This window comes from Benincasa hispida, chromosome 12 (assembly GCF_027475165.1).
Source record: "Benincasa hispida cultivar pf3 chromosome 12, pf3_genome.v1.1, whole genome shotgun sequence".
NCBI classification, from domain to species: Eukaryota; Viridiplantae; Streptophyta; class Magnoliopsida; order Cucurbitales; family Cucurbitaceae; genus Benincasa; species Benincasa hispida.
Window position 1 is genome coordinate 7,313 of NC_143489.1, and position 25,069 is coordinate 32,381.

At 36.1% G+C, this 25,069-nt stretch overlaps 1 protein-coding gene across 3 annotated transcripts; it reads right to left on the reverse strand.

Annotated features, from left to right (window-relative positions):
• Positions 1–2,350: 2,350 nt before the first annotated feature.
• Positions 2,351–7,014, reverse strand: LOC120068422 (GDSL esterase/lipase At4g10955-like). 3 transcript variants are annotated; one of them, XM_039020183.2, is made up of 3 exons: positions 6,854–7,014; positions 3,896–4,033; positions 2,351–3,481 (listed from the first exon to the last, which is right to left on the reverse strand). In XM_039020183.2, the coding sequence occupies exons 2-3, from the start codon at positions 3,955–3,957 to the stop codon at positions 2,503–2,505; spliced, it is 1,041 nt and encodes a 346-aa protein (XP_038876111.1). In that variant the 5' UTR covers positions 3,958–4,033; positions 6,854–7,014; the 3' UTR covers positions 2,351–2,502. The 3 variants fall into 3 exon arrangements, with proteins under 3 accessions (XP_038876111.1, XP_038876109.1, XP_038876110.1); XM_039020181.2 differs by having other exon boundaries at positions 3,896–4,001; positions 6,854–7,011; XM_039020182.2 differs by having other exon boundaries at positions 3,896–3,996; positions 6,854–7,005.
• Positions 7,015–25,069: the final 18,055 nt, after the last annotated feature.

A 25,069-nucleotide genomic window follows, 5' to 3' on the forward strand; every position in this document is an offset into this window, starting at 1 on the left:
TTTTGGTCCTTAATCTCAAATTAATTAATTTTAATGTTTTGATGATAACAAACTCAATTTTTAATTACTAAAAATCTTAGTGTTTTAATATGTCCATAGCGTAGAGCTCGAAACAACGATTCCAACACCTCTTGAATCACTCAAATCGGAACTAAAATGAAGATGATATGATCGAAACAAGTCTATAGAGAAAATACCACGGTGGATGACGTGGCATAACCAGACCATTTGCATGTAGAAATGTGGCAGCATATTGGTTGAATGGTGGATCATTAAGAGATTAACCTATGATGGACTTTTGATTTTTGGATTGATTTAAAATAAAAAAATTGAAATTAAAAAGAAATTAAAAAGGAAAATAAATTTAATATTATTTTCTGTTTGTGTCTAACGGTTAGTTTTTTATTTTTGGATTAACTTTAAAGAGAATGAATTTAAAAAGAAAATGAATTAAAAGGAAAATGAATTTAATATTATTTTATGTTTGTGTCTAATGGCTAGTTTTTGACACATGGTATGTTTTTATTTTTTGGATTAATTTTAAAAAGAAAATGAATTTCAAAAGAAAAGGAATTTAATATTATATTTTGTTTGTATCTAACGATTAGTTTAGTTTAAAATCTCCACCATTGATTTTTCTTTTCCAAAATCCAATGGTCCAAATTAATTGTGATTTCTAAAAATTTTTCCATCTCTATATAATCCATCTTCCTCTCCAAATTTTAAACCAACAAATTTTACATTTCATAATCCTCCAAAACTCAAAAGTTCCATTGTTGCTCTCTCTAAGTTCCCAATTTTTTATCTTATTCTTGAGAGAGTGTTATTGTATTGTGAGGATAAATTTGTTGAGTGCTTAAACTTGTAAATCCACTCTAGTGAGAGTTGTATTGTGTTCTTAAAAAATTCCAACATTTGTAACGGTTTGATCCTAAACCGTGGAAAGGATCGGGTTTGCTCTTGAACCCGTAAAAGGAGCGGTGGTGTAACGGTTGGGCTCTAATCCGTGGAAAGAGTCGGAAAGATTTTATTCAAATTCCCAAGAGGCGCTTGGGGAGTGGAGTAGGTCGAGTTTGACCGAACCACTATAAAAATTACGATGTCTTCTTCTCTAACTCTTTCCTTTTTATTTTTGCAATTAATTTAAGCAATTTATTGTATGTTTTAGTTTGTTCTTATTTATTTGCTAAAATTTGATAGAATTAAATTATCACATTTTTGTCGTCTTATTTGTTGCATAAATTGAATTTTTCTTATTATTTATAAAAAGTGTATTAATTAGTTTAATTGGGTTAATTTAGAAAAAAAAAGGTTTAATTAAACCCTAATCACCCCCCTCTAGGGTTGCCATATCGATCCAACAGTCTCTCCTTTTTCGGAGAAGAAGACTGAGTTCTCACTTAGAATTATCCAAAGAAAAGCTTGAGAGATCGATGATAGTGGTGGACTTGAGGTGGAGTTTGAGAAAAGCTTCAACCAATCTCTTGATCAAAAGTTTCATACTTAGCAAAATTCGGATGGGATATTTATAGGCGTAGAAAAGGGAGCTTCTTTGCCTCTTTCTAATGATTCAGTGAGTGATTCAGTGATACCTTTGCATTTAATTCCATGCTCTAATGTGGCAACTGCTCGCATCATAGGTTCATTGGTTTTGTAGCGGGATGTCTCAAATCAACTACCAACTTACATATTGATTTGATATCCACTGCCATGCATTTGTCGTTTTCTCTCTTTGTGTTTTTTGCTCAATGCATGGTTTTCTGCATACAAATTGAACTATGCGTCTATAACTGTAGCATGAATACAAAGTATAATTATATACATGAATTTCATATCAAGCTAATGTATTTTCCTCTAATTTTCCTTAATTATTCTAAGTAAAAATATACAATAACTTATATTTCTATAAATTATCATAATTCTTTGGTTATTGTTTTTCTTTCTAAAAAACAAATAAAACTATTTTTAAATCTTATGCATAGATAATTATTTAAGATAACTTAATATGAACTCTCATTTTATTTCTAACAAGAGGTTTAAGAATTTTTTTCCCTTTAAAATGCAAGTTTTTTTTTATTATTATTTTTTTGGGTGAGGAATTAACCATTCAACTGAAAAATCATAGTGAAAATTTAACTATTGAAATTGAAAGAAAATAAAACTGAAAACCATTTAACTTATTCCTTTCAATTAAACGCCTCTGCAAAATGAATTTCGCGGGAGTGAAAAATTAAATAAGAGAATTTCTTTGTTTGCCACTACTCTTACTATGTTTTTTGAGGTTTACCAAATGTAGGTGTTTGGGGCATGATTTTGAGGAATCCAAACCTAAGAGGATGGGGGACATACCTGAAATGAACTACCTTGGAGTGGTTATCAATAAACAGGTTTCTCTCATCAAGTTATAAACAAAGAAGAAGCAACTCTCAAATGTCAATCCACCATACATACAACATTAAGAAATTACACATCTCACAAGTTCAAAAGCAGGAAAAAAAAAAATTAGGAGTACTCATAGATCTTTGACTGCAATTGCAAATGTGGTTGCCACCATTGATGAATGCCATGAGCTTGTTTAAAGTCTTGTGCTGGAGATAGATTTATAACCAAATTTGCTGATGGAATGAGATGAATTGGCTCAGATTCCCTCCCAAATGCATTCATCAAAAGACCACCAATTGAATTCTGCGTCGCTAATCTCTCGATACTTCCAGCACCGATATCTTCCATGTTCTTCCTGTGTTCAAAATATCCAATGTACTCTGATCCTACATGGTCTGATGGGTTGACAAACAAAGAAGGAACCCATGCTGCTATGGCAAAAAATGGCTCCTCAACTCCATTTCTTTGGTTATCATTACTTTTAGCCTTCAAAGCAAGAGCAAGTCCTGCAGTGATAACACTGCCGGCAATCCTTAATCCATGTTTTAGTTTCTTGTCCTTGATTCTCTCGATCGGTGCGGCAAAGAATGGAGGATTGAAGAGATATGATTTGAGGAAAATGCCTGTTCTTGCCATGGTTCTTCCAGCAAGCATTGCCATGGCTGACCCGAGGGAATGGCCAGCTAACCAGAGATTTGAGTCACCAACAGTAGCAACCATGTTCCGAACCACTTGCATCGCAATCTCGAAACGTGATGTCCGATGCAGACCATTTTGAATGAGGTGAAGATCTAACTCTATGTCACGAGAGACGGAATCTGGTTTGGTTAAGGTGCCCCGGAAGGCAATCACAAAGCGGGGACTTCCATCAACCTTGTGGTGACCTTGGAGCAGCAAAGGTTTGAATTCATAAACGGCACCAAAAATGGAAGAGTCGACATCGTCAACGAGCTGACGAAGCAACCGAAAGTGGCAGAATTCCCACCAGCGGGGAGCAAAGGCCTCCGAGCCTTGACGCTTCTCCTGGCGGTCCCGTTCTAAAATGTAAACACCTTGGACCAAACAAGCAGCAACTGACCTTCTGTGATCAGCATTCTCCCTGCAGTCATAATGTTATCGCCTGCTCAACTAGACTAATTTAAAATCCCTGTTAACGAATTAAAACATTATTGAAAAGCCATCACAAGAACTTGGCTCATGTACAAATTACAATGCTATAAAAAACCAAGTCAAATTCTAAAAACAAAGACAAGTTTTTAAAAACTACTTTTTAAGTTTTTAAAATGACTTGGTTTTTTCTATAACATTTGTAAAAAGTAGATAACAAAACAAGAAATTTAGAGAGGGGAGAAATGTTTACAGGTTAATTTTCAAAAATAAAAAATGAAATGATTACCAAATGCGACTTAAGTGAACAAATTTGGAGACACAATCAACTAAAAAGACTTCCTGAAATCTGAACTCAACCTCTAAAAACTTATATTTTCATCAAAATTGAAGAGTTTATTCTTACCAATCAATAGGAGCCATGTGTAATGGCCCTGAAAGTTCAAAAACTTCCCTCTCAGAGGCCATTACATTTAATATTCCTCTCCTTTCCTCTTGGGAACCCAGCTGCTCTACACCAAGCAAGGAAAAGTTCGGAAAGTGACTATGTATTGCAGCATCATGCACCAAAAATAAAGTGTAACCATTAGAAGTTCATTCATAGAAACACATACTATTAAATATGTCCAATCCCTTCTCTTTTCTCAGACAGTGAAAGATACCCTTTGAGATATTACTTTTAAATTTATATATCTAAAAAAAGTTCAAACTAACAGGTTTGTCCTCTAGTAGCTTCTTGTCATCTAGTAAGAGATGGAAAGTTACTATTATAACCCAAATCGTTTGCGAGTATAAACGACCTACTTTTTGAAAATAAGTTCTAAACTTTTTTTAAGATTATTATTCTTCATTATGTTAATGAAATTTCAGTAGGCAAAATGACTTTTTTGCTCTCACTTCATTAATTACATGAAATTAACTGCAAAATAATAATAATAATAATAATAATAAGAACAAGAACAAGAACAAGAATAAGAATAAAAATAAAAATATAATGATAATAAACAAATAAAAAACCTAACTAAATTTACCTAACCATAACTTGATCTTTGGAACTTCATGGAAACTCCATTCTCTTCCATGAATAAAGGGAATATATATATATAAGACTATTGTAGAACATACTCCTAAATTTCAAATTTTGTTTCAAGAATACTTGTATTCTATCCAAAACTTTCAATAATACCCTTCCTATTATAGCATATGTACAAAATTGTTATATAAATTTAAACCCCATCACCCTCTTCCATTTCCTTTCTATTCTCAACTTCAATCTATGGCCTAACACTTCTACATTTCTGCTCGTTTTTCCTCTCTTCTTCAATACCTTTTTAATATCTTTCTTCCATTTCTCAATCTCTGAAACTACCAAGTAAACAAGAGGAGCTCTCTCATTTTTTAGCAAGCCCAGACATAGATATAAGAAATTTCAACACCTAAACAATCAATCATTTGAAGTTATCAATTTGAAACAACTCATATAGGTACTTGATAACTTGTGATAACAAGTTATTTTGGCATCAAAAATTGGGCTAATGTTAACCTCAATGCATTAGAAAAACTCAAAGTTGTAAGCAATTTTTGTAGCTAGATAAAGAGTGTGCTAGCACAACATGTTCCTTAATGCATTTTATATCATAAAAACCTTTGAAATTCATATGAAATTGTGGTGGTTCTAATGATTGATACATCAGGAAAATTGATGTTTGAAGCATCTCGAATTGACATGCAACAACATCACAGGAACGTACTTCCGGTGGGAAGTCCACATACTCTAAATCGACATATGGGTCCACCTTGTCCTCACACGCTGCTAAGCACGTCAAATCACCCAATATGCTGAAAAGACTTAAAAGGAAAAATCATTGTTGTAGTGTATTGCCCAAATTCTCCGTATGTCTTTCTTCATGTTTATTAAAACTCAAACATATTAACTCTCACTCAACTATTAACGTAGTCAAAACATTCAAATCCTAAAAGACACTTGATGATTCCATTTATCTTATTGATTGAAGGAAATAGTTTCTGTAATTGGAGTATGGAAGATGGCATAAAAGAAGAGAGGGAAAAAAATAGAGGAAATAGAGAAGTGTAAGGCCATAGATTGAAGAATGAGAGGAAATATGCTTCATAATATCACTCAAAATTGCAAATCCACTCGCAATCTTGCTTGAGCTCTCGCTCTTGCTCGAGCAGTTGTTTATGATAGTGGAGAGAAATAGAGAATGCACAAAAAGCAAAGTGGAAGAAGGAAGGGAGAAAGGAGGAGAGGGGAAAGAAGACGAGAGGGGGAGGGAGAAATAGGAAATGGAGGGGAAAAGAAAAAACAAAACAGGGAGGGAGGGATGAAGGCGACAAGAGGGAGAAACAGGGAATTGGCTTTGTTTTAACCTAGGGGCAATGCGATAATTTCATTGAAATGAAGTACAAAGTTCATAGGTATTTTCTTTAATTTAGAAAAAGAAGGAAAAAACAAACCTATTTAAAAGTTGAAAGGAAAATGGGAAAAATCCATTCCTAGCCGAAATTTGAAAGACAGAGACATATGCTATATGCCTACATATTTGTATTTGAAATAGAAAATAATTTTTATCTAGAAAAAAAAAGAAAAAGAAAAAAACTTTATAAGATTACAGAATGTTAGTCGGTTGTTAGTTATCCAAATGTTATAGGAAGTCGGCTGTGTTGTGAGATTAGTCGTGGCCCGGACACTCGCTGATTAAAAAGTATATATATTACAGAAAGTTAGAAACCATAATTGTGTTTAAAAAAAATCGCGGAGGGAATTACAAAAAAATTTCTCATTTTCCAGCCGGGAATATCCGGCTTTCGATCGTATTCTATCAATTTTCTAAAATAGCAACTTCCCTAAAAAAGATAAGGCGCTGCCGAAGAACTACCAGACTATTGATAATTTAACCTACGATAGCAGAAAATCGACACATTAACCAAACTAGTACGCCATTGAAACTGGATTTCTCATTCAACAACAATGTAGCTATTTATTCAGATCTAAAAGAACTGCTTGTTTTTCCGAGATCATTTCGAGGAACTTCACGCTACAGAATCAAGAACAGCCATTACCGAACACCAAGAAAAGAAGATCTACCGAAACTAATATAAGAAGGAAGTCCAGGAAAAAGCTGGAGATCAATTAAATAAATGTTCGAACACGAAAAGAATCTTCACAACAAAAACAACTAACATTTCAGAAACCACTGCGGATCTAACTCAAAATGGAAACTATAATCAAACGGCATTTCGGATCGAAGCAAAAGAACAGTACAAACGAGACGCCTACCACGAAATGACTCTGCAAAAAGAAAAATCCGATGGAGAGAAGGCAATAGATCCATGGAATTACCTTATAGACGGCAATGCATCGGCCGAACCGACGCTTGAAGAAGGCCTTCGTCGGCGAATGCAGGTTATTCGGAATCGGAAGCCATTGATTTTAAATTGCAACCGACGTTTCACCAGGGAGACACATGAACCGATCAATTTGGGCGTTTCTTTTTGTTTTGTTTCTTTCTTTGTTTAATTTTTTTTCCTTTTTTCCCTTCTTCAACTCAAATTACGAATTTAGCCCTAGAAGTTTGAGTTAACGTTACGTAAATGCTTTTTCTTTTAATTTTAATTTTTAACTTTACAATGCGATATAGGTCTGAACTCATCGAGACATAGTTTAGATTTATTAAAGTATTGAAGTTTAATAAATCTTCAAAATTTAAATTTTGTGTTTAATAAGTTGTTTATGTATTTGACTCTTTAGAAAATCATGCGTGTAAGACACAATATTGAAAGGTTTTTTTTTTACACAATATTGAAAATTAATTATCTCATTAGGCACAAAATCCTTTTTTTTTTTATGAGAATATGTGGGATGGGGAATTGAATATCTGATTTCAAGGTTGATAGCACAAGCACATTGTCAGTTGAGTTATGTTTATTTTGGCTTCAAAATCCAACTTTATGTCTAATAAATATGTGAATTTTAAAAATTTACTTAATAAGTCAAAGATCATATACATAGTCATTGTCACACCCCATCCCGAATTACCCTCATAATCTGAGAAGAAGTGTGAAGGCAACAATTGTCAACCCTTTTATGACAATTACTACCAACATACTTCCATGAACCAAAGCCCTTGGTACTTGATAAACAATTTATATCTTATAACAAACCATTACCACATTGTCAACACAACTTAAACATACAGGTTCTCATACAACAAAATACTTATTCACATATACCATAGTTAAGGGGTCTAGTAAGTCTATTTACAACAACCATAAAAACTCTATCCTGACTTCCCACAATATGAACATAAGACTCAAGTTTAACAAAGACGTGATGAGCCACCTAAGCTTCAAGTTCCTGATATTCTTGAAAAGTCACGGACTGGCAGAATTGCTAGGTTTTGGGACGTCGACCACTATTTGGGGAGGAAAACATTATAATGGATTAGCTCAAAATGCCTAGTGAGTGACTTCTTTTAAATAAATCATACTTTTGTAACTCACGATATAAACATGTTTAGAACAAAACATTTCCATTTCCATTCTAGGATTCAGAAATAAAAATTTAAAAATATAAAATCATAGCATGAAAAACTCTGGACTAAATCTCATCAACATTTTCTATAAAATTCCTCTACTTCTTTGCCTGAACATGCGGGAGAGCCATTTTGTTCGATCCCTAATAACTTTAGTTGAGAGAGAGCCCTTTTGCTTAATCTCATCAACGTTAATAACATAAATCTAATGTGCACGTAGAACTGAGTAGGATCCTGCTTACCTTACCATACCTTCGGTAGCAAAGATTGTCATATAGTTAGGGTATCTTACCATACATTCGGGATCAATGCTCAGGAGTAGGTTTTACATATCAAACATACATGTTAACATCATAAAACATCATACTTATCATGCTTAAGGGAGTCAATAAATAGCTCATTCTAATGTTAAACATGGCATAAAAACTTAATGGGAATGCATGGAAGTTACAAGTAAAAGTTGTCTTTAAATCATCAACATGTGTTCATAATCAACTCCCACTATTTAAAACATGTGTTGGAACATCAAGATAAAAGTAACTTTGCATTGGAAATTCATAAGTAAAACACTTAGCAAATATTTTGAAAACTAGTCACTCACTATCTTGCGTTACTCCCTGCGTTACTCCCTGAAAAGGGTAAGCTTCCCCTGAACGCGTTTGCCCTGTGAGAATAACAAGATTCTTTGATTAATGCCTTAGCTCCCTCTCAAGCTTAACTTATCATTCAAGGTAACGCATGTTAAGCCTTAAATCTAGTTCGACGCATTATCTTATTCCCCTTTTTACTCGATGCGTCCTTAATATTTTGCACTTAATGTGTTACCACACTTAACCAAATTTTTACCTTGCGACTAACTAGGTGAGTGGCAACTTGCACACAAGAAGCTCCTAGGCGTTATAACATGTCTGTCTCACCTATGTGATCGATTCTTGTCCGCACTTAGCCTCAGCCAGCTAGTTGCTTGCTTATGCGTGGGTTGCAGCTGTCTGCCTGTTCATCCAACCAAAATTCCAGATTTTATTTTTAGCTTGAAGAACTTAAATTCTAAACTTAATCTTAGGAAATTTTCTTTTAAGAACTTATTCCTAAATGTCTTAACTAGCTTACATTAGAATCTTAGCCTCTGATTCTTCCTTACGAGCTTGAAATTTATCAAGTTTTACAACTCATTCGTGTTGCCTTAGATTCTTGAACACTTGAAGAAATTCCTCAACCTTCAGCTCAATTCCATGGAAATTTTTCTTTGGTAGTCCTGATTCAACTTTTCAATGTTCAACCTTCAGACTGATGACAACTCACCTTCCTTAGCATGATTAAAATGTCCAAACTGGGCTCTTCAACTTCAAACTCCTTTTTATACTAAGGTTGCATGATCAACTAGTTCCTTGAGATGACACATGGCGCACTAACCCTTATTTGTGACCTCTAAGCACACCACTTAGCCCACTAATTGGATGATTAAGCTGAATGCTTAAGTTCTTTATCAACACCCAAGTTGGCATCCCACTAGCCTTCCTCCTCGACCAACACATACCACAGCCAATGTTGCACACTCTTGTTCACGCATCGCTAGCCAACGCATACACTGGCGACACTCATCAACACCCCCCTTAACCTCTCATGCCTCAGTGCTCCTTGTCTACCATGTGTTCACTTAGGCAACCTTAATTGCCTGCATACTATCCACCTTAGGCCTTTACTAACCTCTATATAGCCCTTGACGCATGCCTCCTGTTATACTTAGCCAATTTCCACCCTTAGGCTCTTAAGCCTACAGTTGCTCATGTGTTCTTCACTTCTATATTTCTGATTCCCTTCTAAGCGTTAGCTCTCTTATCTCGCCCGAGAGCACAACTTTAGCACTTAGGAAAATTCCTACTTTCTTTTTAACCTGGCGTCGCACCTACCTTCGTCTGACTTCTATTTCCCAATTTTTTGTCTAAGTATTGGCTGCTCTTTACTACATGAGAGCACCCCATTTCGAGACTTAGTAAGTTTTTCCCCATCTCTACCTCACATGCTTACTCATTATAATTTCCATATTATTTTCACTACCACAAACGTTATAACTACTTGCTTACAAGAATAAAAACGCATACTAGGATAATTAAGCACATAATTAAGGGGACTTAAACATGAATAACTAGTAAAATAGGTTTAGAGGTTTACAATTTACTTCTCTTTAACGAATTTTGCCCTTAAAATTTTCCCTGAGCTCATCATGTGAACAGGTGTAGATATATGTTTTTCATATTCTTCTAAGCTTTCCATGTGGCTTCCTCTATTCCATGGTTTCTCTACAAGGCTTAATCAATAGAATAGTTTTATTCATCAACACATGTTCTTTCTTGTCTAAAATTTGAACTGGTTCCTCTTCATATGATAAATTCTCCTTTAGTTACACTGGTTGATCTTGGAAAATATGAGTAGGATTGGGGAAATATCTCCTTAACATAGACACGTGGAAAACATCATGTATCTTAAATAACTCAGTAGGTAAAGCTACCCTGTAAGTTGCTGGTCCAACACGTCCAATTATCTCGTAGGATCCTATATATCTTGGGCTCAACTTACCTTTCCTGCCAAATTTGAGTATCCCTTTCCACGGAGATAGTTTTAGAAATCATCGATCTTCAATTTCGAACTTTAACTTTCTTTTTCTCTTATTTGCATAACTCTTTTGTCTTTCTCGAGCTATCTTCACATTTTCTCTTATGAACTTAACATTCTCTGATGTCGTCTAAACCAACTCTGGTCACATCAACTGTCTTTCACCAACCTCATTCTAGCAAACTGGTGTTCCATAGGGTTTTCTATACAAGGCTTCATATGGAGTCATGCCAATGTTGGAATGGTAATTGCTATTATATGCAAATTCTTCCAACCGTAAGTGTGTACCCTAGCTACCCTTAAAACTGTAATACACAGGCTCTCAACATATCCTCGAAGGTCTGGATCGTTTATTCTAACTGAAGGAACTCGTATGAGGAGAACCTTGAACGGAAGCAGATTGACCAAATTCCATTAATATCGAATATTAAGTTTACAGTAAACATACAAAAGATATGCATTTAAATTAAACTACAACATACTTTTACAAGAAAAGAGTTCAAGAAATATCACCTTTAAAGAACCTTTCTTCACGAATCCTGATAACTGGCAGAAATGCCAGTTATTATAAGCCTTTTATTTAGAATTATAAGGGCTAACAAGTAGAAAATGCGGCGATAATACTTAGAATTTGCGAAAAATTGAGTTTTGCATCAATTAGTACCTAAATCCTCACTGACCTCAATATTATGCGTTACTCCATGCCAAAGTGTCTATTTTTGTAGCTATCGCAGGAATCAAATGCATGCATTGGAAATAAGCAATCACAGACAAATGCATGCGCAGAAGCCAGGTGACCGCAAAGACAAACGCATGCGCTGAAAATCGAGTTATTGCATAGACGAATGCATGCGGTGATCGAATGCGTCCATCGCATGGAAGTTGCAGTGATCAAGCGAATGCGATGATCACTTGGAGATTGCAGCCATGGAGTGACAATCATAATAGAAGGGCGATCGGAAGATGGGTAGAATGCATTGATACTTTAGTTGAATCAAGCTCGGATGCATACCTTGGGAGTATCAACAAGATAAGACGATATGACATTGCCCATATCGCGACAAAGGCAACAGTGACACATAACGCAATCATGATAACTATCGATGTTTAAACTCTGGATCTTCATTTCAAAGCATTCGAACTTCTGCCTCAAGGCAGAGGTTTGCGATCACAGATGAGAGTATGAGCGAGATTTTCAATGAGAATTCTTCATCTCCACAAACCAGACCGAGTGACAATCGGAGCTTTCTCCGGAGATAGAGCCCGAGAGATATCTCCACCATTCATCCATGGCACCACCAGCAGCCTTGACGCAGAGTCTTTCATTTCTCCTCTAACCTCTGTATTGTATTACATTTTAGCTTAAGATATTAAGACATTTTGTAATCGTTGCATATCTTGATTCCTTCAATGCAATCTTCTTCATCATCTTTATCTTTATCATCATTTACCTTCATCGTTTATTTATCAAAGGAGATTACATACTTAATCGTGTAGCCTAGAGATAGGATGCATGTAGCAAACCATTGAGAGGTGTGCATTGTGCGAGTATAGTGAGTTAATCCTCTTTGCTTGGTGAAATGCTGTAGCAACACTTGTCTATGGGTTACTGCAAAGCTTGTCTATAACTTAATTAGCCGCGTCTAACTGCCTGAAAAGGTAAGAGATGAAATGAACTAAAGCAAAGTATGCATTGTTCCTAGAGATAGGCATGCACTATAGAGATATAGTCATACGATTGACCACTGAGAGGTGTGCGATGCATTAGTGTGACGAGCTGGGATTACTTGAGCGATTTAAGATAATAAACATTACTATGCATTGACGGTTGTTGTGTATCTACCAATTCTTATCGCAAGTCTCCTATTGCTCAATCTGTTTAGTTAGGAGTAGGAGTATTGTATAAATCCATTAAGCTTCTTCTTTTTACTTTTATTCATCGCCTCAAAAGCATTGCTTCACAAGCATTATTGAGTGACAAGTCCCTATGTTCGACCTCGAATTACCTAAGAAACTTGCGTTTTCGTTATACTTGGTGAGAAGGTAAGGAAACTTGTGATAGGAACGCATGGTCATTGCATACTAGATTAACGCATTTTCATTCCAACGCATGACCTCCAACGCATGGGCATAAATGCATAGCTTAAGCATGTACAACGCATGATTGTGTGCAATAACCCCATTATCTTTTCCTTTTTATCCAACAAATCCTCACATGATCGGTCACGAACAACTTGAAGACCTTCTTCAAGAATTTCTCAAACCAAAACTCTGACACAACCACAATGGAGTCCTCGGTATTCTCAGAGTGAGAACCCAGGAGTGGTGGGCTCTGACTATTTTGGTTAGGAGGGAAAGTTTATGTGGAGGAGGAAGAACAATGAGAGCTTTCACACTAGGCAAACTCACATAACTTTTCTATAAAAACTTTCTCAATCGTTCAATCAAGTTCAACGTAGAAGAAGAAAAAATGTTTTTCTTTTATTCTCCTCTTGCCAAATTGAATAACTGGGTGGAAAGAAAAGATGGGGAAGGGAGTTGTAATTCCCTTCCATATTATTCAAATAATAATAATATAATATAAATAAATATGATAACTAACTTATCATATTATATTTATATTAAATTATATGTTATATCAAATATAACATATAACCTATAGTTTTAATATTGTATCACATACAATATAAACTATAGTTTCTTTTCTCTTTTATATGATATTTAATATAAATAATATTTATATTAAATTTAATAACTATGAATCCTATTCATAGAAAATAAATTTGAATCTCATTCAAATATTTATTTCCTCCCATTAAGCTATAATGTATCAAATACATCATGACAATTATATATCATATATAATTGAAACAATTTAATTATATCATATATAATGGAATTCAATCAATGGTCTTAAGTTTCTTAAGACTTATTTAGGTTACTCAAATTTCGAGTAAATTTAATTATATCATATATAATTAAATCCATCAATTAATTTGAACAATTCAAATTAACCCAAAAATCGATTTTCAACTAAATCCTTTTGAGCTACCAAGGGGAACTCATGGACCTGTAGCTTGAAGCTCCAACAATACATGAATCAATAATTAATCTATTTAGTTACATTATTCACCATTCGTTAACTGTCGGGCACTCCACTAAAGACTAACAGTTGCACTTTTCGAACTATAGATATATTTTTGTGTCCATTGGATATAACCAATCAATAGTACAATGACCCTTCACAAATTGCTCATAAGTACAACTAGGCCAAATTATCGTTTTGCCCTTGTAGTTACATTTAACTCCTTAAGTACCATTGATCCCTTTAATGAACAATAGATCATAGTCCTACTATGACTAAACCCTCTCGGGCTAGGAGAGGGTGTGGTGCCACATTGTTCAAGACCTGGAATCAGCCCTTAAAGGAGCAATTTATTTACTTACCCCTGCTTCAGGGAAGAAGTGAACTTCATCTTGTGTAGTTGTGTTCTCAACTCTCCAATCAAATGAATCCCCAAAATGGTAGGCTTGTTGAGTCGGCGATCTTGCCACTCTCACCCATACAAATAAAAAAACTGCTCTCATAGGCAGAAGTTCACAACTCACTCAGGATTCAAGTCATGTTATCTATGGTCATCCTAGTGAAATGTAAGTCTCTATTATGAACAATGTTATATAATGAGACTAAACATTTCGTGGTCTGGTCTTATACAAACTCCTTTGTATAGAATATCCCTGCTTGCATGTCTAATACATGAATGATCAAGATCAAATCATTTGTAGCATTTTACAACAATTGTAACACCTACAAAGCGGGCCATACTCGTACTGCCACCAGAATAAGGTACCCAGCCTTATCCATCTACTACGGACTATTTAAGTTATCACTTAAACATGATCCACATGTATGTCTCCACATTCATGTTTAAATTACAATGATAACCTCATATGTTAGCTTATTGGTTTGTGGTTAATGCAACTAAAATATCACATATTTTATAGACAAAGTGAATAAAATATCATATATTTTATTAATCACATAAAGAGTTTGTTCATACAATGTTTATAAACTATAGAACCCTACAAGATTTAGGGCATTAACCCTAACAATCTCTCACTTGACCTAAATCTACTGGGTTGTATAATATAATGAAAGTACAAAGTACAAAAACAAGAAACTAGGGTATAAGACGCTAGTACAATATCTCCCACTTGCCCTAGTCCAACCGTGGTCTGTCCTATAGACTCATACTCTGCAGGTGAACCTCAAACATTGTAGTCGTGAGGTTATTCATAAACAGATCAGCAATATTGTGCTTTGAAGCTATCTGCGTGACAATCACGTCCCCTTAATGCACAATCTCTTGGATGAGATGATACTTCCACTCTATATGCTTGTCGTGCTTATGACTCCTAGACTCTCGGGAATTAGCCACAACATCACTATTATCACAATAAAGTGTGATGGGCTTTGACATGTCTGGAATAACTTCCAGATCAGTCAAGAATTTCTTGAGCCAAACGACTTCCTTAGCATGGTGAAGTCAGTGTTGCACCCCTGCTTGGTGCTTCACAAGACTACTTCCCCTCAATTAAGAGTGAACATTGATCCTGATGTTTTCCTAGAATCCCTATCAGTCTGAAAATCAGAGTCTGTATATCTTGTAAGGATCAAATGCTTAGAACCATACACAAGCATGTAGTCCCTCGTTCTCAGTAGATACTCGAGGATGTCCTTAACGGTTGTCTAGTGATCTAATCCTGGATTAGATTGATATCTATTCACTATCCCTACTGCATATTAGATGTCAGGTCTAGTACATAACATCGCATACATCAAACTGCTCACGACAGATGCATAAGGATCTGTCTCATCTCCTCAACCTCTTGAGGTGTCTTAGGACTATTCCTTAGACAAAGTAACTCCATGCCTAAAAGGCAATAAGCCCCTCTTGTAGTTCTGCATCGAATATTTGACAAGCATCTTGTCAATATATGATGCCTAAGACAGTGCTAGCATTTTGTTCTTTTGATCTCAAAAGATCTGAATACCCAGAACAAACTGAGCCTCTCCCAAATCTTTCATTTGGAATTGGGTTGCTAGCCAGTTCTTAACTATAGTCAGTAAACCTATATCAATCCAAATGAGTAGGATATCATCTATATACAACACTAGAAAAACTACTGAACTATTGATGATCTTCTTATATACACAAGGCTCATCAACGTTTTGATTAAAACCATAAGATTTGATCGTAGTATCAAGTCTTAAGTTCCAAGATTGAGATGCTTGTTTTAGTCCATAAATGGACCGATTAAGCTTGCAAACTTTTGCTCTTGACCTTGGATTTTGAATCCCTCGGGCTGCACTATATAAAGGGCATCCTCAAGATTGTCATTCAGAAAACCAGTCTTGACATCCATTTGCCAAATCTCATAGTCATAATATGAGGCAATGGATAAGAGGATCCGGATAGACTTCAGCATGGCAACAGGTGAGAAAATCTCTTCATAGTCGATTCACTCTACCTGGGTATAACCCTTTGCCATCAGTCTAGCCTTGAAGGTTTGCACCTTCCCATCAACACTTATTTCCTCTTGTAGATCCATTTACAACCTATAGGTTTAACCCCATCAGGTTGATCTACAAGATCCCATACGGAATTGAAGTATGTGGACTCCATTTTGAGATCCATGGCTTTGATCCATTCATCTCTGTCAAACATCCTCCATTGCCTTCTTGTAAGATAATGGATCCTCAACTTCGCCATCAGCTACCATAGCTAGGATTTCAGTTAAACCCATATAGCGAATAGGTGGATTCACAACACTCCCATTATGTTGAGGTTTCCTCAACACTTGAGGTGGATTTGACCTACTAGATGAACTTACTTCAACAACTCTTGTTGAGGTACTAGGTTCTTCAACAACTCTTGTTTAAGATTTAGTAATTTCTTTGGAAATCTCATTCAACACAATTTTACTTTTGGGTCTATGCTCCCTTATGTGGTCTTCCTCAAGAAAAGTAGCATTTTTTGATACAAATACTTTATTTTCTTTAGGATCAAAGAAATAACCACCTTTCATTCCCTTGGGGTAGCCTACAAATAGGCATAACCTTGAACGTGGTTCCAATTTCTTAGGATTAGCCTCAAGCACATGTGTTGAGCAACCCTAGATTCTGAAATGACGTAAACTTGCTTTACGACCATTCCATAACTCCAAAGGTGTTTTGGAAACACTCTTGGAGGGAATGCAGTTCAAGATGTATGCTGCAGTCTCTACTGCATAACCCCAAAACGAGTCAGGTAAGGAAGCGTAACTCATCATAGATTGAACCATGTCCAACAAGGTTTGATTTCTCCTTTCTGATACACCATTTTGCTGAGATGTACTAGGTGCTGAAAGTTGGGATACTATTCCATGTTCTATCATATAGTTCTGGAATGTCAAATCTATAAACTCTCACCTTGATCAGATCGTTTTAGTCATCTTGCCTTCAAGGCATGACTCACAAACAGGTAAAAAAATTTCTTCAAACTCGCTTAGAAGTTCATTCTTCATCAACCTCTCAATCCTATTGAGATCAATGTATCCTAGTCGTAGATGCCAAAGTTGGGCATTTTCCTTAGGAGAAATTCTAAGTCTTTTATGTTGAGTTTCAACAGTTTTAAACATCTCTATGTTATAGAGGGCATTTATTGTTAACGGCCTTAGCACATACAAATTGTTTTTCAGTTTTGCAGAACATATATCAACACCATTCTTTATAATAAACACATTATTATAAGAAAATTTTACTTGGTAACATTGTTCTAACAATCACTTTACAGAAACTAAGTTTCTTTTTAAATCAAGAACTACATATACATCATTCAAAATAAGAAATTTGTTCTGTGAAGTCAACCAGAGACCTCCCACTACCACAACTAAGATGACGTGCCGGTTCTAACTCGTATCATCATCTCACCAGCATCAAGTTGCCGTCAGGAACTAATTCCCTAAAATGAAGAACAAACATGGTTAGTGGCCCCAGAGTCAATAATCTAGGCAGAATCATCATTTTCCACTAAACAAGACAAGCAAATCACATTTACCTTGTTTGGTCTTCTTCTTTTCTGCCAAATATTCGGGGCAGTTCCTCTTCCAATGCCCATACTGGTTGCAATGGAAACATTTTCCAATGCCCATCTTGGTTGTAATGGAAACATTTTCCCTTGTCAACCCTGACTGGTTGTTTACTCCTTGGTGCAACAACTTCTGGGTTAGCGATAGCTTTCCCCTTTCCACCCTTCTTTTTCTTTCACTTTTTGGTGTCGAAGGAAGAAGGTACAAACTTAGTTCCAGAAGTTGAACCTTTGTGGAACTTTTTGGAAGATGAAGCAACATTTGCTTCACCCTTCTTCTCATTTCTTTTCAACAAGGATTGGAAAGTTTATAGCTCGTTGAGCAAGGTAGTCAGATTATAGTCAATCCTGTTCAAAACAACATTGCTACGGAAGTACAGGAAACTTCCAGGTAAAGATTCCAGTATAATGCTAACATGGTTGGCCTCATCGATGCTTGACTCGTTCATCTTCATCACGTTGAATTGGATATCATGTTGAGAACTTGTTCTCGAACAGATGCCCCCTTTTGCATATGGGCATTAAAGATGTACTCAAGAGCGTCGTGTCTGAGCTGTGCAGACGGTTGTCTGAACATTCCCCGCAGAGACGACATGATCTCATGGGCAGTGATCATGGCTCATGCTTCTTGGTCAAGACTTCGTTAAGGCTTGCCAAGATATACGCTCGGACCTTCTCGTTTGCCCTTTTCTAGCACTCATACGCTTCTTGAACGTTTCGAGGAGCATTGGAAGGTGGAATGGGAGGACACTCCTTCATCAGGACGAAATGTAGGTCATCAATGATTAAAATATTATTGATCGTATTTTTCCAGCTAGCATAGTTCTCGCCAGTTAATTTATTGGCAGTAAGTAAACTAAGAGTCGCGATAGCCATTTTAAAATTGCTGAAAAAGAAAAAACTTATTTAATACATTTTCAATTTCAACCTTGAATTTTTTGAACTTTTCAAAAGATTCAGACTTATGTTGCATTAAATAAACGTACCCATATCTTGAATAATCATCAGTAAAAGTGATGGAATATTCATAGCCTCCTCTAACTTTCACATTCATCAGACCACAAAGGTCTAAATGAGGTTCTTTGGCCCTATGACCTTTTCCAGTAAAAGGCCTTTTAGTCATCTTGCCTTCAAGGCATGACTCAAACATAGATAAAGAATTTTCTTCTAACTCGCTTAGAAGTCCATTCTTCTCCAACCTCTCAATCCTATTGAGATTAATGTGTCCCAGTCTTAGGTGCCAAAGTTGGGCATTTTCCTTAGGAGAAATTCTAAGTCTTTTATTTTGAGTTACAATAGTTATAAACATCTCTATGTTATGGAGGGCATTTGTTGCTAACGGCCTTAGCACATACAAATTGTTTTCTAGTTTTGCAGAACATATATCAACACTATTCTTTGTAAAAAAACACTTCATTATAAGAAAAGTTTAATTGATAACCATGTTCTAATAAACTCCTTACAGAAATTAAGTTCCTTTTTGAATCAGGAACTACATATACATCATTGAAAATGAGAAATTTGTTCTGTAAAGTTAACTGGAGACCTCTCACTGCCACAGCTGAGACGAAATGTCCAATTCCAACTCGTATCGTCATCTCACCAGCATCAAGTTGCCGTCATGAACTAATTCCCTGAAATGAAGAAGAAACATGGCTAGTGGCCCCAAAGTCAATAATCCAAGCAGAATCGTCATTCTCCACTAAACAAGTTTCCAAGACAAGTAAATCATATTTACCTTGTTTGGCCTTCTTCTTTTCTGTCAAATACCTGAGGCAGTTCCTCTTCCAGTGCCCATCCTAGTACCCTGACAGGTTGTCTACCCCTGGGTGCAACAACTTCTGGGTTAGCAGTAGCCTTCCCCTTTCCACCCTTTTTCTTCTTCCATTTTTTGGTGCCAGAGGAAGAAGGTACAAACTTAGTTCTAGAGGTCGAACCTTTCTAGAACTTTTTAAAAGATGAAACAACATTTGCTTCACCTTTCTTCTCCTTGCTTTTCAACAAGGATTGGAAGATCTATAGCTCATTAAGCAGGGTAGTCAGATTGTAGTCAATCCTATTCAAAACAGCATTGCTACGGAAGTGCAGGAAACTTTCAGGTAAAGATTCTAGCATAATGCTAACTTGATTGGCCTCATGAATGGTTGACCCGTTCATCTTCGCCATGTTGAAGTGGATCATCATGTTGAGAACGTGTTCTTGAATAGATGCCCCCTCTTTCATACGGGTATTGAAGATGTACTTAAGAGCGTCGTGCCTGAGTTGTGCAGACGATTTTCCGAACATTCCCCTTGTGGACTCTATAATCTTGTGGGCGGTAAGCATGAACTCATGATTCTTGGCCAAGACTTCGTTAAGTCTTGCAAAGATATATGCTCGAGCCTTCTCATTTGCCTTTGTCCAACACTCATATGCTTCTCGAATGTTTCGAGGAGCATTAGGAGGTGGAATGGGAAGACACTTAATCATGACGAAATACAGGTCATCGATGATTGAAATAGTGTTGATTGTATTTTTCCAACTAGCGTAGTTGCTCGCTAGTTAATTTATCAACTTTAAGTAAACTAAGAGTCGCGATAGCCATTTTAAATTGCTGAAAAAGAACAAACTTATTTTAGTCACTTGCGTTAAACCACTTTTAAGAAAACCAATCAAGTTTTAGCAAAATAGTCTAGTATACCCTAAGTGACATTTATTTTGCAATGATGCTTTAGTAAGGTAGGAAAAAATTCACCGAAGGGTGATCAGGTGCCCCTTCACTGAAATGAGACATTCTCAACCATTAGACAGAAATAACTCCTTGTAACTATAACTAATAATCACTATTGTACGGTCCAGAATTTGTTAACATTTTTAACAATTTTGTGTAAGTGTAACCCCTCATTTTAGGTTTTAGAGTCCCGCACCAATGAGCCAACCTTAGGGAAAAGCTTATTAGAACAAGAGACTAAAGCAACCCTATCCATTTCTGGAGATCAAATAAAGTGTCATGCAATACTACCATGCTCTATGGGGACACCCACGATGCCCCGAGCCGATGCATGAAATTTATCCTACCTAATGAGAGAAATCGAGGGATATGTTGTCATACATCTCGCTCCTAGTTACTATAAGCACTCTCTCCATTCACTTTGGTATTGACCTACCCAAATGCCACCCATAGGGGACACCCATGGTGCCTCGAGGCTGAGACTAGATCTCACTGTGTGAACTTTTAGGGAGAAACGTATAGAGGCAAAAATGAAGTATCATATACCCATTTTCCTCCCACTGAATGTTCTACCTAGGGTTAATTAACTTAGGAAAATCTAGCTATTGATTTTATCTAAGTTTTTGTTTAATTTGTAAAAAACAACTCATTTCTTTGATGATTAAACATTTTTTATCGAAGTCCCATTAAACTCTTTAATAGACTTCCAATCAAACTTGCATGCATGAACAAATCTATCTAATTTACCTTTTCAGGTAGGTTCCCAAGTAAGGGTGCAACGTTTCCATCGACTTAAGTACTCCAGCCTAGCCAGACCCCACCTTAAACAAAAGTTTCCTTATAGATACATTTATTACATATTTAATCTTTTATTAGGAATATATTTAATCCTATTAAACAGATTTAAAAGATTAAACTTAGATTTCTAATCTCATTAGAAACGTGATTTTAGGTCTATCTCAATCATATTTTAAAACAATTTTAAAAAATGATTATAGCCTAAGGTTTGATGCAACTCTTTATTATTGATTTTAATTCTAATTTCATTTAATTGTAACAATTATAAATAAATGAAACAATTAAAACCAACCATTGCATGCTAGACATATATAAGTTAATTATAACATTTATAAATTAACCTAAGGTAGTGTCATGCTTCATGTAATATTTATTCATTACTAATATATAACTTTTATAAAACTAAGTAATGAACTATGCTTTAGCATACATTCTATACAACCATTCAACCTTATATTATAACATTTATAATATAAATGATGCATGGATATGCTATAATGCATGCATACATATAGTATAACTCTTATATTATATGATGCATGAGCATGCTTTATGTAATTTAAATCATGCATACTAGCATATTATAACACTTATAATATAAAATGATGCATGAAAATAAATGCATAACCTATGATGGGTTTTAAAACTATATGATATACATTATGGCATATAATAAAAATATACATCACATGTATATTTATACTAAAAGTTGATAGATCGGGATAGAACCTCTCTAAATAAGAAAAACAATGAGTCAACCGGTTCGGAACAAGTGAACTGGGTCTTGAACCACTCGCCTCAAACTGTTCCTCAAAGAACCCTTGCAGCTGACCGTGTAGCAAACGCCTATGTGTCGAGCAGCTATGCATCGTGTCTATGCGATTGTGTAGTTGATGACTATGCGATGAGCATGAAAGTCTATGCGATCATTTAGTAAACATCTAGGCATCAAGTATCATATACTTCACGAAGCTAATGACTATGCGATGAGTATGATAGTCTACGCGATTGTGTAGCACGCAAGGATCAATACTGCGTGATCGTCCAGCTAGCGAGTGCCTATGCAATCATGCAGCCAATGCAACACGATCGTATAGCAAAACCTACAAGATCATGTAGCATTAGCTATGCAATCCTTTAGCAAATACTACACGATCATGTAGCAAACTCTATGTTGGGGTTGATGCCCTAAAGTCCCATGTCCTGTAGATTGTAAACAATTTGTACGAACGCTTGTGTTGTATAATATATGATATTTTACTTCACTTCTTGATTTTGCTCAGTTGATTGTTTTATTTGCTTTACAACAAACCAGCAAACCTAAAATCTCTGGTTATCTAGATGTAACTTAAGCATGTATGTGGTGACATACAAGTGGATCATGTTTTAAGTGATAACCAAAATGGTTTGTAGTATATGGATATAAGAGGAAAACCTTATCCTAGTAATGCTACGGATGCAGCCGACTTTGTGGAATGCTCACAAGTGTTGTGACTTTTCACAGATGGTCTGATCCTGATCATTCGTGTAGGGGACATGCGAGTGGGGGTGTCCTATACAAAGAGTTTGTATAAGTCCTGACCACGAAGTGTTAACGTCTCATTATATAACATCGTTCATGATAAAGACTTCACTTCACTAGGATGACCATAGGTAACATGACCTCAATCCTAAGTGAGTTGGGAAATTCTATCATTGAGGGCGGTCCTTTGATTTGTATGGGTGCGAGTGGTCAGGTCGCCGACTTAAACCTACCATTTTGGGGATTCGTTTGATTTGGGAGTTTGGAACTCAGCTACACAAGATGAAATTCACTCCTTTTCTGAAGTAGGGGCAAGTAGATAGATAACTCCCTTAAGGGTTGATTCCAGGGCTTGAATGATGTGGCACCACACACCTTATCTTAGCCCGAGAGGTCTTTACACATGGTTGGACTATGTTGTATTGTTCATTAGAGGAATCGGTGGTATTTAAGGAGTGAGATGTACCTTTTCCTAAACGATAAGCATCCACTATACGATAGCCTTTCTCTCACTTGCTTGTCGTTCTACACGATCGTCCCTTTCCTCTTTCCTCTACCAATTCCATCAAAGACACTCTTAGGAAACGAACATGTACCATGAACCTTTACATTTGTAAATGATCTTCACTAATTATAGGCATGCTTTAACAATTAAATAACAACATATTGAGTAAACGTACCAGTTGAAGACAATCTTCACTTTGAACTCAATCCAGCGGAAGCAACCCTCTATGGTCTTTATCGCTCAGCAAACAGTTGGCTACCAATAGCACGATCGTCTACACGAACAAGCAGCAACTGGGGATGACACCACCACTTAGAGCCCTTGGTATTCTCAGAGTGAGAATCCAAAGAGTGGTCTTTGATGGAATTGGTAGAGGAAGAAGGAAAAGGATGATAGTGTAAAATGACAAGCAAGTGGGAGAAAGGCTATCGTATAGCGGATGCTTATCGTTTAAGAAAAGGTACACAATTGTATAGGTTTTACCAAGTGATCGTTTAGTCAATAGCAAGCGATCGTTTAGAAAACTCGGTGCGCTAAGCGATCGTTTAGAAAAACTAAGCGATCGTTTAGAGAACGTGTGCGGTCATTTAGTACGCGAGGTGTGCGATCGTTTAGGCAATAAGACGCTATCGTATAGGCTCTCAGCTAAGCGATCGTTTAGGTTTCCACACCTTGAGCGATTTTTTCGAACTCTTTGCAAAATGAAACCAATTTTCATTTTATTCTTTAGTTACAATAACTGAATTTTATTTTCCCACTAACGCACGATTCAGGAGAAATATCCGACAATTATTACATAACCAACCAATTAATTAATAAATGAATATAATCATATTATATTCTTAACCTATAGTTTGATATCAGATATCTACTATAGTAATTTCATATTTATATCTAATTTCCTTCAAAATAATATATCTCATACATTTAGTCAATTATATCATATATAATTAACCAATTCAATTATATCATATATAATCGAACTCCCTCTTGTCAATTTGAACATTTCAAACTGACCCAAAAACTGATTCTTGACTTTATCTAAGCTACCTAGGGGACTTTATGGACCTGGTTCGAAGCTCCAATGGTACGTGAATAGCTAACTAAACTCTTTAGCCACGAGATCTACGATCTGTTAACTGTCAGACATTCGACTAAAGACCAATAGTTGAACTCTTCTTACCACAGATATAATTCTGTGTCCATCGGATATAACCAATCATGAGTATGATGACCTTTCACAGATGCTCATAAGTACAATTAGGCCAATTTACCGTTTTGCCCCTATAGTTACGTCTCACTCCTTAAGTACCACTGATTCCTCTAATGAACAATACAACATAGTCCAACTATGTGTGAACACCTCTCAGGCCAAGAGAAGGTGTGTGGTGTCACATCGTTCGAGCCCTGGAATCAGTCTTTAAGAGAGCTATCTATCTACTTGCCCCTACTTCAGGGAAGGAGTGAATTCCATCTTGTGTAGCTAAGTTCCCAACGCTCAAATTAGAAGAATCCCCAAAATGGTAGGTTTGAGTCGGTGACTTGGCCACTCGCACCCATACAAATCAAAGGACCGCCTTCAATGGCAGGAGTTCCCAACTCACTCAGGATTGAGGTCATGTTACCTATAGTCATCCTAGTGAGTGAACTCTCTGTCATGAACGGTGTTATATAACGAGACGTTAATACTTCGTGGTCAGGTCTTATATAAACTCCTTGTATATGAATCTTTCGCTCACATGTCCC